The following is a 15082-nucleotide window of genomic DNA, read 5'->3' on the forward strand; positions in this document are numbered from 1 at the left end:
GTGCATAAGCAATTCACTTCGTTTCGTTTCATGAATATATCTTTCTTTCAATGACGGAGCTTGTTCACACAAACCTCACCCCACTCACTAAGGCCTGAATAGTATGCGATCTGTAAGTTAGGTGGGAAGTCATAAATTGAGTTTGCCTCATAAATCTACTGAAAGGATCATTCACTGGATCGATGGTGCACCCGGTGGCATGATAGGCGCGAAGCCTAACGCTTTGATGGCCTTGGGGGCGTATTCACGTATCCTCATGGTCGATGACGAGGGTCGTTGCAGCTGTGCCGCTATAGCGCTCTCAATACTCATGCTATCGTTGAGCACGGCCTGCAGCGCTGTAGGGCCGCCACGCGCCACAATGGCATCCTTCAAACTTGCTATAAACAATACAAACAATGCAAAGAAAGCATAAGCATCCGCTCGTCTGGACACAAACTCAAAATTCTACGTACCTTCAGACGAAATGTTTGACACGACCCAGACCGCATTTGCCTGTATACTCGCGCTCTTCGAGCTCAGCAATCGCACCAAAGTGTCCACCGACCTGGACAGCTCAACGACCGCAGCGGCATCACTGACCCCACCCGTCGTCATCAAAGCCACTCCAAGTAACGAAAGCTGCACGAGCTGTTCGTCCTGGCTCAAGCCACCCCCACCAGGATACTGAATAATCCCAAGAAGAACCTCCAGAGCTCCACGATGCGCCATGCGGCCGCGACACTGCGCCGATGAAGCGAAGTTCACCAGCAAGAACAAAGCGTTCAGTCGCATGGTCGTATTGCCCGCTCCACCTTCAGCGTCGCCCAGTTCACGTAAAACCTTGACTAGAGGCTCGACACTGTTCACCAGGGCTGCTTCGGGACACAGATCGGTCATTTGCCCCGCCCGAGTCATCGTGGTGAGAGCCTTGAGGGATTCTGCGAGCACTCGCTGCTGAGAACTCGTAGCTGAGGACATGGCCACAACCACCTGAAGCACCACGTCGTAAGTCGTCGGAGTAAGTTTAACCTTAAGCGTCTCGTCGGCGATGAGCATGTTCAAGAAGACCATCACCACCAGCAGAAGATCGTTCTTGCCTCGAGAACGTGCTGAGGGCAACGCAGACGTCATCGCTGCAGTAGCAGAGCGCGCTTCATCCGACAAAGCTCTTACGAGGCTCAACAAGGCGTGAGACCCGCCCTGTTCCTCCGAGCCAAGCAGCAGCTCGCGCACCTCGTCGAAGTTCGGATGGTCCTCGACGAACTCAGAGACCACGCGGAAGGCTTCGAGCTTGACACGGAGCTCCGAGGCCCCCAACAGATCAAGAGCGACGCGTAGGCCTTCACCTTTCAGCAGAAGCTCTCGGATGTTAACTTCATCATCACCATTACCGTGATTCCGCTGCTGTTGCTGCTGGCTTTGGGGCCTTCTCTGCTGTCGCTGCTGGATGTGGCGATTCTTCGCTCCCTTGATGATGGCGACAAACACCGCTAAAGCGTTGGTGACTGTGCGATGAGCCTCAGGGACAGGAACACTGCGTCGAACGCTCTCCACAACTTGGGCGATCATGAACTGCAGGAACGCAGCGTCCATGTCTGCAACGCTGGCCAAGCGACTAACTGCGCCCAGAGCCTTACGTTGAGTAGTATTCTGATCGTAGTCCAGCACTTGATCGCACAACGTCTCGAGGATTCCATTCGACACGAGCTTGGGCAGGAGCTCCGCGTCTTTCGACAAGCTGTAGATGATCGAGACGGCGTTGTTGTGGACGCCGAATTCACCAGGTTGAGGCTCCTGCTGCGTGTATTTGAGCTGCTTCTCCACAACGAGGAACTCACGCAGCTTCGGTAGCAGATTCGACGACACAATTCGCCTGCTCACGATCTGGCTGCGATCGCACATTTTGCCTAGAAGAGCAACCACACAGGCCTCGATCTCCCGTCGGCGCGGTGTAGCAACTAGCGGAGAAAAGAGGATCTGAGCCAACACGGGGACGGTAGCGTTGCGTACCAGAGCATCCAGACACAGCGAGAAGGCACAGAGGTGAGCCAACGCTTGCAACGCATGGAGAACCACTGGCAAGTGAACGGACTCGAGTGACTCAATCAGCAGCGAGATGTTCTCGGGAGATACCAGCGACGCTCGGAGGTCTTCCTGAGCTGCGATTCTGGCGATCAAGTGCGCTGCGTGAGCCTGCGTCCCCGCGCTATCCACCGCTGGGGGTTCCTTTGTGCTGGGCTTTCTCCCTTTCACAGGTTCATTCTTCCCAGCAGGACCCGCTGCCAGTGCACCAAAGAGGACGGCAGCGATTCCAGGAGCTTCCCCGATCTTCAGCAGCACCTCGTCGTGTGTACGTGCTGCGCGTGACAGACACTTGAGAGCTTCGGCTTGTCTGAACGCCACCGCGCGCTTAGACTGTCGCCACGAAGGTGAAGATGGCTGCACATTGGGGTCACAGCCACATTCACGAAGAAGAATGGGGATGGCGTCGAGGTTAAACAACGCAGTGATGGCTGGGTCCATTTCCGAGAGCGACCCAAGCAGTTCCCAGCTGCATCGGGCCTGAAGTTCCGTAGCTGGAGCTGCGTGAATGTGCCACATAATCTGCTGCATCGCGCGCTCGTACGCTACACAAGCGGCGCGACCAGCGTCTCCAGTGCGCTGCAGTATCACGAGAACACAGAGAAGCAGTCGAGCTCGCACCCCCATGAGCAGACCCTTGTCCACCTGCGCGTACAAGAACTTGATCAAATCGACCAGAAGTTCGTCGATGCTGGCCGTCGTCTCGGCGCCAGGCGTAGGCGTGTTGACCACCATCTCCACGAGACTCAGGAAGAGCTCCATAGCTCCATGTGCAATGTCGCTCTCACTGTTAATTCCTCCACAGAAGATCGGTGTCAACGGCGCGAGGAACGCGCGCAATAGCACCGCGTATCGGCAGATGTCCTCGAAGCAGGTGGAGCTGTTCACTGCGAGCCAATGCAGCAGCGCTAGAATTTGCTCGACCAGCAGTAGATCACCACTTCCTGGCTGTGAATTGGCGCCTGTCACCAGCATAAACGCATTGCAGAGCCATCGCGCGTCGATTTGACCAACGACCACAGCGTCGGACTCTCCCGATTGAGCGTTCTCGTCCAGCTGCGCGCGAACTAAAGCTGCCAGCTCCAACACCTGCGCGACTTGACTGACTGCGAGCCGCGGTCTCTCCTGGAAGTCGTTGTCTTCGTCTCCACGCTGGCGGGCGAAAGCGACCGCCAGCAGCGCGTTCAAGTCCCAGCGAGAGAGATACAGCTCCCCAAAGCCGCTCTGCAAGGTGGTGGAGAGACTGAGATCCGGCGTTGGGCTCCAGCCAGCGATCTTGACCAGAGATGCAAGGCAATCGCTCGCGATAGTCAACGCTAGCTGGTCGGCGGACGTTTGTTCTCCCTTGGTCACTTCTGGCTCGCGCTCGGTGGCCATAGCGGCAGCTTGGGCCTTCTCAGCGTCAGCCACGAGGTACGTCATGAAGGAGTCGATGGCCTGCTCCTTGGTCGGCGCGTGGGTCAGCGCGTAGCGCTCAAGGAAGCGCAGCAGATAAGCCACACGCTCGCGTCGCTCCAGTTCCGATCTGGCAGCATCGAATTGCTCGAGTGCTCTTGCAAACTCTTCGTTGAGGTCGGCACTGTAGCCGAGCATACCCAACAGTGCCACAGGGAGAGCCTTGTCATCCGGCGAGACCAACGGGTTGTTCTCCACAGCACTACGCGCTCCAGCAGCCTTCATCTCCTCAATGAAGTAGCCTGTGCTGGCTAGCAGCAGCAGCAACTGCAGCACCAAGTGACGGGATCGATTGGCCTCCCGCTCTGGTACGCGGAAAATGTGGAGTAGCTTTGGCAGTAGAGCGGTAGTTCCCGCAAACGTGCTGCAGCCCGTAAGCACGAAGGTGTCGCCCCACGCTTCCCGGACGTCCATTAACGCTTGAAGAGCGCCTTCGATCACACGAGGCGCTAGCACGTCACCTCCACAGCTAAGTACGGCAAGACACTGCGAGCTCAAGCCACTTCTCGACTCAGTCAGCAGCTCTTCCGTCTCCTCCTCTGTAGTTGGCAAGTGCGCGACTACCGACAACATCCTGCATGAATTCCGTAGCAGTTCATTCTCAGGCCGCTCGGTCGCCCCCACCCAGTTGAACCAGTCTCGAAGCAGACACATCCAAGTGGTAGTCGGTACCTGAGCAGTGAACAGTGCTGCCAAAGCTGGAGTCAAGGGACTCACACTTTCCACGATGCACGTCCACAGTATGACGTCCTCGTGACTCAGCGTGATTCCAGACGGATTCGTAGTAAGACACAGAGCAGGGTGGATCAACAGAAGCTGGTGGATCAAAACTATCAACGCGCGGCGTGAATCTCCCTCCGACCGGAGCATGTCGGAGATTCCCGAGCGCATGGCGGACGTTGGGGGACAACTCGAGTGCACGAAGCTGAGGTAGATGCTCAACGCCCGCTTCAGAGGCTGGTTAACGTCGTCTCCCTCGGCGAGTAAAGCTTCGTGCGCGTACGACGCTAACAGAGCTGGCAGTTTGGCGAGGAACCGCTGACTGACGACGAAACCCCGCGCGATGGAGACGTACAGCACCTGCGTGAGGACGACCGCCAGGTCGGACGTGCGCTGCGCCGCATCATTACCTGGTTGGGTGAAGACGATGAGGAGCTGCTCCAGGATCTGGTTGTCGCCCACAGACTCACGCGCGCGCTCCGGGTCGTTCTGGAACGCGCTCACTATGATCTTCTCCGCAATGTCGTGATGCTGGCGCGAGGGACTAACCAGCAACACGGTGAGGAGCTCCGCCAGCAGCTTCGGAGACAACGGATAGTAGAAACTCTGCGTTGGGTCCTCTACTGACATCAACGAGAACGCGCCACGAATCACTCGAAGCGCTGGGAGCTGACGCTTAGGCGTTTGGTGCGTGGCCACGCGCGTCTCGAGTAGCGGTGCTAGTTTCAGTAATTCCTCTGGGTGCCAAGACATTTTCCTCTCCTGTTGATACGCCACATCCAGCAGATTGGCGAGCAGCTTAAGGCCCCGCGTGACTTCCACTGGAGTAGCTTCTTCATCCTGCACTGTGTCACCGTTCCGACCAAGGTGGAGAGCCAAGTGGTGGCTAACGACGCTGCAAATGCGAGTCAATATCTCGGGCGAAGAGTGACCGACAAGCTCGATACAACCAGCGGTGCTCATCAGGTAAAGCAGCAGTAGCGCGTCGCGCGATATGCTTGAAGACTCTTCTGCTCGCTTGGCGCTAAGCCCCTCCTCAGGCTTCTGTAGTAAACTTTCCAGTAGGACGACCAGCGGCCCGCTACGTGCGAGAGTAGCGCGTAGTTCACGGTTCGCCTTCGCCAGAGCTACCAGACCCGACAGTGCCAGCCGCCGTTTGAGCGGTAGTGCATTTTTCTGGCTCGTTCTACCCGCTTCTTTCTCGTCTGACAGCACGCAGGATAGGAAGTGCGCCGGTAGTTTTGATGCAGCAAGCCCCGGTGCCACAGTCATATCAGCGATCGCGAGGTTCGTGAGGATTTGGATCGTTGTCTGAGCGCCTTGAACGTCGTCGTCCTGCTGCTGTTGAATACTCAACGCAAGCAGTGGGAGGTGGCCATTAACTTCCACGATACGCTCCGGTCCATGCAATGCGCGCGAAAGCTCCGTCAGTAGTGTACAGGTCAACGCGAGGCGCTTGTCAAGCCCAGCCGCAGTCTCCTTCGTGTCAGCCGTAGCGCGAGCGTCCACCCACTCTTGAATGAACTCCACCAGCCTCGCTACACAACCTGGAGCGACCAACAGCAGCGCCTGCACCTCCGTGTCGCCTCTGGACAAGTCGAGAATCAGCGCCAGCAACAAGTTCTGCACCTTGACGTTTCTGGCCTGACACAGAGCCACCACAAGCGCCGGGACGCCATCCGCGACGATCAACGCGACGCGCACTTCGCGCTGTTTGAGCACTGCAAGCAGCAACTGAGCGGATGGGATCGCAACGTCATCGCTTGAGGAGCCCACCAGCTTCAGCAGGGCTGGGATGTCTTCACCGCTATTGAACAACGTCGCGTACGGAGACGAACTCTCCGCATTCCCCACGAACGCGCGGATCAACTCGATCACAAACCGACCCAAAGCTGGGAACGTATCAACCACAGATAGCCACCGCTCGAGAGGCAGCAACTGTGGGAGAAGCGTGCGCTTCCCCTGCGCCAAGGTGTCGGTCGAGGCTTTACACACGGCTGCGTTGCTGCCAAACGGACAGCCGAAGACATTGTACAGAATCGACAGTAGCATCTCACACCATCGACCGGTGAGCTGAGCAGGACCATGTTCGCCATCAAGCAGTCGACAGATTCGTGGCAGCAGCTCCAGGTATCGCACGTGAGCTGCTGCGACGGCAGAGACCTTGACGAGAACGCTCAGTGGCAGGTGAAGGAGCTCTGGAGCTTCATCTGCGTCGTTGTCAAGGGCTGCTATGACAGCGGTGGTCACGTTCTCCACAATGCCGAAGAGCTTGGACACCACCTGAGCCACGTCAAACGCGAGGATGATGCCTTCCTCCTGGGAGAAAAGCACGTGCAGCATCGTACACGAGTCCTCAAACACCCGGCGATTGAGCGGAGTAGAAGCATCGCCACCGTTCTTGACAATGATATCAAGCGACGAGCTGCTGACTGCGAGGTCTGCCAGGATGAGGATGCCGTCCATAGCGCACAGACCCGGTAGCGTAGGCATATTGGCAGCCATGAGGGCCAAAATCGGCGTGATACGAGCCTGAAGAGGTCTGGATTCCGTCTGCAGCAAGCCCTTCAGTCGAGCCACCGTGCGGTCGGAGGAGAAGAGCAGCTCCGTGTCTTCGCCGTGTAGCGTGGCGAGATGAAGCATGCAGCGCAGCACTTCGTCCAGTATCCGGCGGTCGTGCAGCAATACCAAGTTGTCCAGAGCACGGGGAACGTGCAGTGCGAGGGCCTTCTCACTGAGTTCGGACGAGAACGACATCATGCGTCGGCACACGCGTAGTGCAGGTAGAACAGTCTCAAACTGCAGCGCCCAATCGGCTCGAGCACGCTCCACCACGTCTGATGTCTTGGTGGGGCTGGCCTCTTCACTGCACGCAGACTCCTTGCGAATGAGCGCGAGGCTTTCAGGACGGCTGGGCAATTTCTTCCCGCCGAAGTGATGCAGCGCAGTAGCGACGAGGTCGATGAGACCGCGAGGCGCCTCTCCTCGCTGAAACTGCGCTGCCAACTCGCTGTGTGCTGTCAGGACGCTCAACGAGCTGTACGCGTCACGCAGCTCACTTAGTGGAGAGGACTGCGGGTCTTGAGCGTAGACCTGCATCCACTCGGCAAGATGCAGCAGCACAGCACTCCAGTTCTCACTTCGGCCTTCGCCTCCTCCATTTCTGCTCCCTGTGCGCTCTTTCCCAGGCGAGTTTGCAGTCTCCAGAGGCTCATTCGCTGCCCACGACTGCTTGTTGAGCGTTCGAGCGAGAAGTTGCAGCGCCGGACAGCGAACCACAGGCTCCACAGCCTCCAGCAACGAAGCAACAGGGGTACACACTTGCTTCTGAACCAGTTGAGATAGCACAGTCTCTGCTTCGGGCTCAGTCTCCGTGGCTGTTGTCAAGACGGCAAGCACATCAGAGGTGACGGATGTCGGCAGATTCAGATAGTCAGGAGCGCGAAGTCCGCATCGGATGAGCACGTCAAGTCCACGAGTGTCTTCCCACACCCAACCACGCACGCCTTGAGCTGTCGCCACGACTTCCGCTCGAACGTCAGCATCTTCACTTGGCACCTGTGGCGTAGCAAGCAGTGCCAATGTCCAGATGCTGGTCGCTACGCCTTCAGGCTTCACGCGCTCGTTATTCGCGTAGTCGTCCTGAGCCAGAAGCCGAGCGATCGCAGAGCGTTCAAGTCGAAGCCGTGGCGCGTGGCCGAAGAACGCCATGTAGCCCAAAGTCTCCGTCACCATGAGCTGTACAATGTCCAAGCGATCGTCATAAGTCGGCAGAGCTGGTAGCGTTAGAGACAGCAGCTTCCCGATAGCAGGGAGGCCGTCCAGAGCTGCAATGGCTCGTGCAATCGCCTCGTCCGTGACTAAACGCTGCAGCGAGCGCATCGTATGCAGAAGCCTCAAGACGCTGTCGTCGCTAGCTGATACAGTGGAGCACTCCAGACACGACAACAGGAAGGGCAACGGCTGAATGGTCCCGCCGGTGATCAGCAACACGAACGCGCGACTCGCTGGCGATACTTCCATCACATCTGCAAACGCACGCAGTGCCAGTAGCAGCAGATGCGCTCGTTGCTGCGTCTGAGGAGCGACCATGAAGCGGAACAACGGGGCTACCAGATCCGGAGAGGCCTCGAAGTATGGCGCCATTATCGGCAGTGCAGTGAGCCCCGCGAGCGCCTCTGCTAGCTGTTCACGTTGGGGCTCAGGCAGCTCGAGGCTCCCCAGACCAAGAGCCTTCAAAACTAACGGGAAGCCTCCGCCTTGAACCAGAAGTTCTCGGTTCGGGGTCTGTCCCGAGAGCGTACGAACAATCGCAGCGAGAGAGACTGCAAACGCCGACACGAGGTTGTCGCCGCCTTCAGTCGGGAACGAGTCGGGGGCATTACCTGACGCCACATCCAGCCACAGCTCAAAGTATGTAACCAGCACCTCGACGCCACCTTCCTCTGCGAAGACCTGCTCGTCATAACCCCATGGACTCAGTTGACGCAAGACGTCGATGCACTCCCACGCCAACAGCGACAACGTTGTCGGACTACCTGAAGCTGGAGGTGCTGAGACTTCGCCTTCAACTTCAGGTAACGGGGGAGGTGGCAGCCCGACACGCAGTAGCTCCAGTAGAAGACTAGTAAACTCCAATTCAGACAGACGACGGACTGCTTGATCACCCAGAGCCTTGCACAGTCGAGCAGCGATTTGCACCGTGTGAAGTCGACGCAACTCCACCGTTGTATCAACCTGTCCCTTGTCGGTAGGGAGTGGATCGTTGTCAGCCTGTTCCGGCACGAGAATGTACGGTGGCAACCTCACGTACACGTCGTTCTCGTGCAAGATAACCGCGATTCTCCTCGTGCCTGCGATGCACGCGAGCAGTCCGAGCACCGTCTCGTCATTCTCCCCTAGAACTCCCTCCTCAATCCGCAGTTCTTGCACCATACGCCCCAGCGCTTCGCCGCAGTCTTCAAGCGTGATGGTGGTTTTGTGTTCCTCCACAGTGACAAGCAGCGCGAATATGCGCAGGACGTTTCGAATGGTCTTGGCGTTGGTAGCCTCGTGGACGAAGCACGCTCGAAGCAGCGACACGGTCTTCTTGGGCAGGAAAAACTTGAGCGAGTCGTCCGCCAGCAGCGCGAGCACCAGCCGACTGAGGTTCTTACCTAGTGTCTGCGGGTGGAGCTGCAGCAGCGGCGTGAGCACATCAGCGATGATTTCTTCGCCTTTGAGCGACTGTCGAACTCGTGAGAACTGGACCAAAGTGCCTAACAACCGCACGGCTCGATCGAGTACGCGGTCGTGCGGTACATTGGCAGGCTTTCGTAGGATTCCGTGGACTAACGTGGCTGGGACGTCAAGTGCTAGCAGCTTCATGGGGTTGTCACCGCGCGCTGCGAGCTTGGAGAGCACGTAGGCTGCCGCCTCAACCACCATGAGACTCGTAGATGTCAGTAACTTTGCCAGCGCTTGGAGGGCACCGCGTCGTGTTGCAGCGTCTTGTAGTGTGCTGTTCTTCTTCAACCAGCACGCCAGCGTGTAGCAGCCGCAACGCGCTACGAGTTCACTCGAGTGGAGAAGCGCCTGACACAGCACCGCGACCGCCAGAATGTCCACCGCTTTGGCCGATCGATAGTTATCCGCGCAGTTACTGAGCACCAGTAAAGTTTGCTCCAGCACTGCGGTCTGTACACTAGGGAATGCACTGAAGTCCAGCGTTTGAGGTGGGGATTCTACCTCAGCATCACGAGCTTCGTCGCTCTTCTCCCGTCTAGGAGAACCGCCTCGGGCGTCCGCGCTCTTCTTGGGGGAGTTCCGTGCCATACTTTCGTACATTTCTTCGTCATCTTCTTCTTGGATTGGCCAGGAGGGGGAATTATTTTCTGTATCAACTGGAGAAGCACCGCGGAGTGGGGATTTACCAGGCGATGCAGCTTTTGGTGGGGATTCTACGTCCTCTGAAGACATCAAGCGCGCGATCTCCTTCTCCGATAGATAGTCCTTAACCTGGGCGGGCAGTGCTGACGCGGCAAGTTGCAGAAGGAGCAGTAGTGATCCGCTACGATGGTCCTTCGCTTCCGCGATACGCGAGGCATTGCTTGAGGCGAAGGACAAGTTCACGAGACACGTGATAGTCAACTCCACCATCTCCAGCTCGTCAGCTCCACTGGTACCCCCGAGTCCCACTCGCAGTCGTGCTAGGAGAGCTTCCACACACTCGCGCAGACCGAAGCGCGTCTTGTTGAACGACTCGCGGGTGAGGTGACGCACTACCATCAGCGCTGCTCGTGCGATGCGAGGGTTGATGTGAGTGAGGAGCCTCACGACGGATAGCACGTCAACGCACCGCGATAGTTCGAGGGCTTGTGCTGGCATCGGAGCGAGCTCTCCCAGTACGAGCATAGCACTCTCCACTATAGTACCGTTTGAACCTTTCAGCAGAGCGCTAAGCTCAGCGACAACGGGAGCTTCACACTGGAGGAGGAACTTCTTGTTGGCGTCGTTGCCCACGACCAACACCGCCAGCGCTCGAGCCGCGCCCTTGGCGACGCCTAGTGTTTCGTGGTGAACGAGAGATAAAAGCTTCTCGAAGCACACTTTACCACCGAGTTTGACCTTGTTACCGGCGTGCGAGCCGAGCTTCACCACTGCAAGTAGAACGTTCTCCAGTACATGACGTCGCTGTGACGACAAGCGATCCACAAGCGGCGCGGCAGCGCCCGTAGCTCCCAAGCGGACTTTGTTGCCTTCGTGCCGGGTAGCTGCATTCGCCACAAAGAGCGCCGTGTAGCGCTGCAGGCCTGGAAGTTCCGACTGCAGGCCAGCGATAACTGCAGCAAGGAGGGCTTCTCCACCCTCGTTCAAGATAATGCCACGGTTCTCAGGCGCTTCCGCCAAGTAGGCAAGTAGCTGCGCAGTTGGAACACGCACGCGTCCGCTTGGGTGACGCAGTAACTTCGTGAGCAGCGGGACGATCCCAGCTGATACCAGTCGGCGTTGGTTTGTACTACTCGCATACGCTCCCATGGCAAGCGCGCGAGTCCACGCTGCACAAAACCTCTCATCTTGGGTGTCATTGACACTAACGAGTCGTACAAGCTCAGCAGATTGATCGCATTCCAGCAGCTCCTTCTTGGACGCGCGTGCTGCTGAGCCAGAACCTTCGCACAGTGCTGCAAGCGCCTGAAGACCCTTGATCTGTGGCTTTCGCGCCGCCTTTTGGTCCGTTGTGTACTCTGGAACCTCTTTGGCTTCACATACCAACGCCACGAGGAAACTTGTAGCACCTAGTTCCTGGAATTGTTGGCGATTCCCATCATGCTTATGCACGAGATGGCGAACCAGTCCACTCGCGCGCCGTCGAACTTCATGCTCGGGTCGTTGCTGCAGCGCTCGCATCACCACCGAAGCTCCGTTAGCGTCGAACACACACCGCGGCACTACAGGCTGCTCGCAGGCGAGACGCTGCAGTAGATGAAGACTCGCACGGGCCACGGGGGCTATTGCTGAGTCAGCGTGACGCAGCGAGAAGTCCACCATCTTGGCCGTGGCCACAACGCGTCTCGCAGGTGCCTCACCTTCAACCGAGTTTTCAATCTCCGTCTCGTCCTCGATTTCAGCTTGCGCCTGGATGTCGGTGGGTGAGCGAGCAGCGCTGCATACCCACGCCAGAGCATCGAGCGCCTCAGCAAGCAGCTCTGCATTAAGCGCGGTCGATGGCGAGTGCATCAGCAGCAACAGTGCCTCCAGCAACCGACTTTCGACGACGAAGTGCTGGATCGCGGCATCTTTTCGAGCGAGAAGTCCTAGGAAGCGAAGCACGTGACGTTGAGGCAGTACACCTAATCCAGTGGACGCGCGCTCGCGATCACGAAGCAGATCCTGGATACTGTTGAGCACCGTTGGTACAGCCAACGCGCGGCGCAGACCCGGCGTCTTTGCGCGCGCGAGCTCGCTCATGGTGTCGATAGCGAGCCGCGCGATGGGGTCACACGCGTGGGGGAATAACGCCACGATACTCAAGAAATGCGGCGCGGCCACGATAGACTGCTTGGTGATCTCACAGTACGCGGTTCGGAACGTACTTCGGATGACCCAGTACAGCGGCTTTAGACCTGGTGGGACGGACCGCTTCTCCTGCACTTCCAAGCCTTGAGAGCTGTTAGCTGATACTTGAATCATAGCTGTCAACGGCGCATCGTCGGCCGGTTGGCTGCCGATACACCGCTGCAGTAACTGGAGAAGACCCGACACCGAGTCTGGAATCTGCGCGAAAGCGAGTCGTTTGTCTTCGTACTGGAACAAGTTGCCCCAGACTCGACATGCGGCGACAGCTACGAGGAGATCGCCGCTTGACGCTGCTAACAGCTTCGCCAAATGACGCTGAGCTGCTCGTGAAGGAACATCAAGCAAGTTCAACCGCTTAAACAGTCTACGCAGTAGCGTAGCTGCCAGCAGCTGCACTCGTGTACTCAGCGAAGCTTGAAGCAGATTGGCGATGCGGTCTGGATCACTGGCAAAGAGCTGTTCCAACGCGCGCGTGTTCTTGTGTGCTGTGAGTCCATCCAGGAACTTCAACACTTGCTCATGCAGTGCCTCATGGTTCAGTCGCGTGGCGATACTCAGCGCCTGGTCCACGAAGAAAGTTGACGAGCTCATGTGTTCACTTAGCAGTGCCGAGTGCGCAGCTAAAGCGCCCAGTAGCGGCGCGAGACCGAAGAGATGCTCGGGCTGGTGGTTCTGGAACAATGCACCGAGTATCTGCATCGCATCAGGCGTGCTCTCCACGAGCTTACTGAACGCCAAACTGCTTCCAGGCACTTCGACTTCATCCTGGGACGCGATTTCTCCACAAGCGCAGTCATGGTCGCAGCTACAGCACTCGAGGAAGAGCACCAACAAGCTCGGCAGAAACACTGCGCTTGCACCGCGCAGATACTCCAGCATAATGGACACACTCGTAGCCTCGCACATGTGCTCCTTAACATGAGGAGCTGTACTGAGCGCGGCCAGCAACTTCAATGCATAAGTGGACCCTGCTCCACGTCGGGTAATTGCTCGAGCGTACACGTGAGGCAAGAAGTCGGCTCCCTGCATATTCCCACAGCTTGCGATCGTACTGATACGCAGGGGTTCGGACGCTCCAGAAGACGGCAACAGGAGTTCTGGTCGTACTAGTGTACCGGTCCGAGACACCAACGCCTCACTAGTGACCGTCCCCAAAGCGAATATTGCCAGCCGTGCTACCCTTTCGTCTCGCCCAGGACCTGCCGTAGCGAGCGACAAGATCACCAACTGCATGAGGTTCTGAGGTGCGTCAACTTGGAACAAAATCTGCCGTACGCGGTCGTTCGCATGTATCGCTACGATGCCCAGCGCATAGGCAGTTGACCCCAACACCTCCGGTGAGCCTCCAACCAGCAGCTTGGCTAGAATTCCGAGGTTCGTCTCGGTACAGATAGCGATGTGGAAAATACTGGACTTGGCGAGACTCGCGAACAGGAAGCTCGTAGCACTTGCGGATGGTGACCGTTTAGCTGCACCTCGCAGAGTCTCGAGCATGCGGCCAAGTGTGGTGGTGGTCTGTTCACGCGGGAAAATTGTATCCGTCTCGTCGGCGATCAGCGACAGCGCGAAGATGACAGCGTCGGCGTTGGCGTTCGAGGGCGTCATGAGACGCAGGAAAATGTCGATGCACCCGAGACGCAAGATCTCCGCCAAGTTTTCAGCTGTCATCGTAGAAAGGAAGAGAAGCAATTAGGCAATAGTGTTGAACTGGGGAAAGCTGCTTGGGCATACCGTTGGGGAGCGATAAACCGATACATGTGATGGCGGTTTTGGCGATGGCAGCGTGGGGGGAATGTACCAGCTCCATCAAGACTGAGAGCAGTTTACATGCTGGTAACTCGGCTTTGACGGCATCTACAATAAGACATGAATGCAACAGTGAAATTGATGCGGTGATAGAGTACGAAGCACGAATATAATGAAAAAAAAACTTACTCTGACGCAGCGTGAGCCGCAGCACCTTGAGCGACGCCAACACAAGCTCCCAGTTCTCCCCTTTTGCCAATTCGGTAAGTCGTCCGATAAGTCCTGCTTCACAAAACGGTAGAATCACGCTCGCTAGAAAAAAAAAAAACACACACACACACAGCCACTCTATCAGTTCAGGAAAAATAACGTTGAGATGATCAAACGAACGTACGACTGCCGGCACAGAGCGCGAAAATGACCTCCAACGCCAGATACGTCGCCTGTTGGTCCTGACTGTCCAAGAGCGCCATGACCTTGTTCATTCCTCTCACTGCGATGAAAATTTTTGCCACCGAATCTGCCTCAACACACAAACACAAACAATTTGTACTCAGACACACGTGTACCAAATACGAATAGATGAAAATCTATCCTACCTCTCTGAACAATCCTCGAGAGTAGTGCAAGCCCCGCACTCCTTGCAATTGGGTCGACGCAATCCACAAGCGCGACCAGTGGCGAGACCCACATCTCGTCCAGCATGGCAGGGAGGGCCACCAGAGCCTCGTGTGGCGTCTACATTTCCAAGAAATTAGTCATAATACAAAACACTTCTCTCCAAGCCAAAATTACCACCTTACCATCCTCTTGAGCGGGTCGCGAGGCGTTGTGCTGCGCTTACTGGGACTGCGCGCTCTGGCGTCGGCGGCCTCGATCTCCAGAACGTCGCGCTCATGCTCCCACCAGGGACCCGAGAGCCACAGCGTCTTCTCCATGCGACGCAGGTACTGGTACACATCGGCCTGCTCCGAGTCGCTCTGGAAGTTGGGCGACCCGAAGAGCGCGTCCAGCGACTGGGACGCCCCCATTTCCTGCT

At 57.2% G+C, this 15082-nt stretch overlaps 1 protein-coding gene across 1 annotated transcript; it reads right to left on the reverse strand.

The window, feature by feature from the left end:
• Positions 1-171: 171 nt before the first annotated feature.
• Positions 172-15074, reverse strand: PHYSODRAFT_483288 (hypothetical protein; the record flags this gene model as incomplete). Its single annotated transcript, XM_009521561.1, has 15 exons — positions 172-380; positions 504-1328; positions 1374-2198; positions 2274-2982; positions 3034-4021; positions 4088-8792; positions 8844-8976; positions 9025-10076; positions 10152-11427; positions 11491-13958; positions 14029-14151; positions 14233-14355; positions 14438-14563; positions 14643-14781; positions 14847-15074. 15 exons carry the CDS (start codon positions 15072-15074, stop codon positions 172-174), a joined length of 13929 nt encoding a protein of 4642 aa, XP_009519856.1.
• Positions 15075-15082: the final 8 nt, after the last annotated feature.

Source organism: Phytophthora sojae (assembly GCF_000149755.1).
Source record: "Phytophthora sojae unplaced genomic scaffold PHYSOscaffold_2, whole genome shotgun sequence".
Lineage (NCBI taxonomy): Eukaryota > Oomycota > Peronosporomycetes > Peronosporales > Peronosporaceae > Phytophthora > Phytophthora sojae.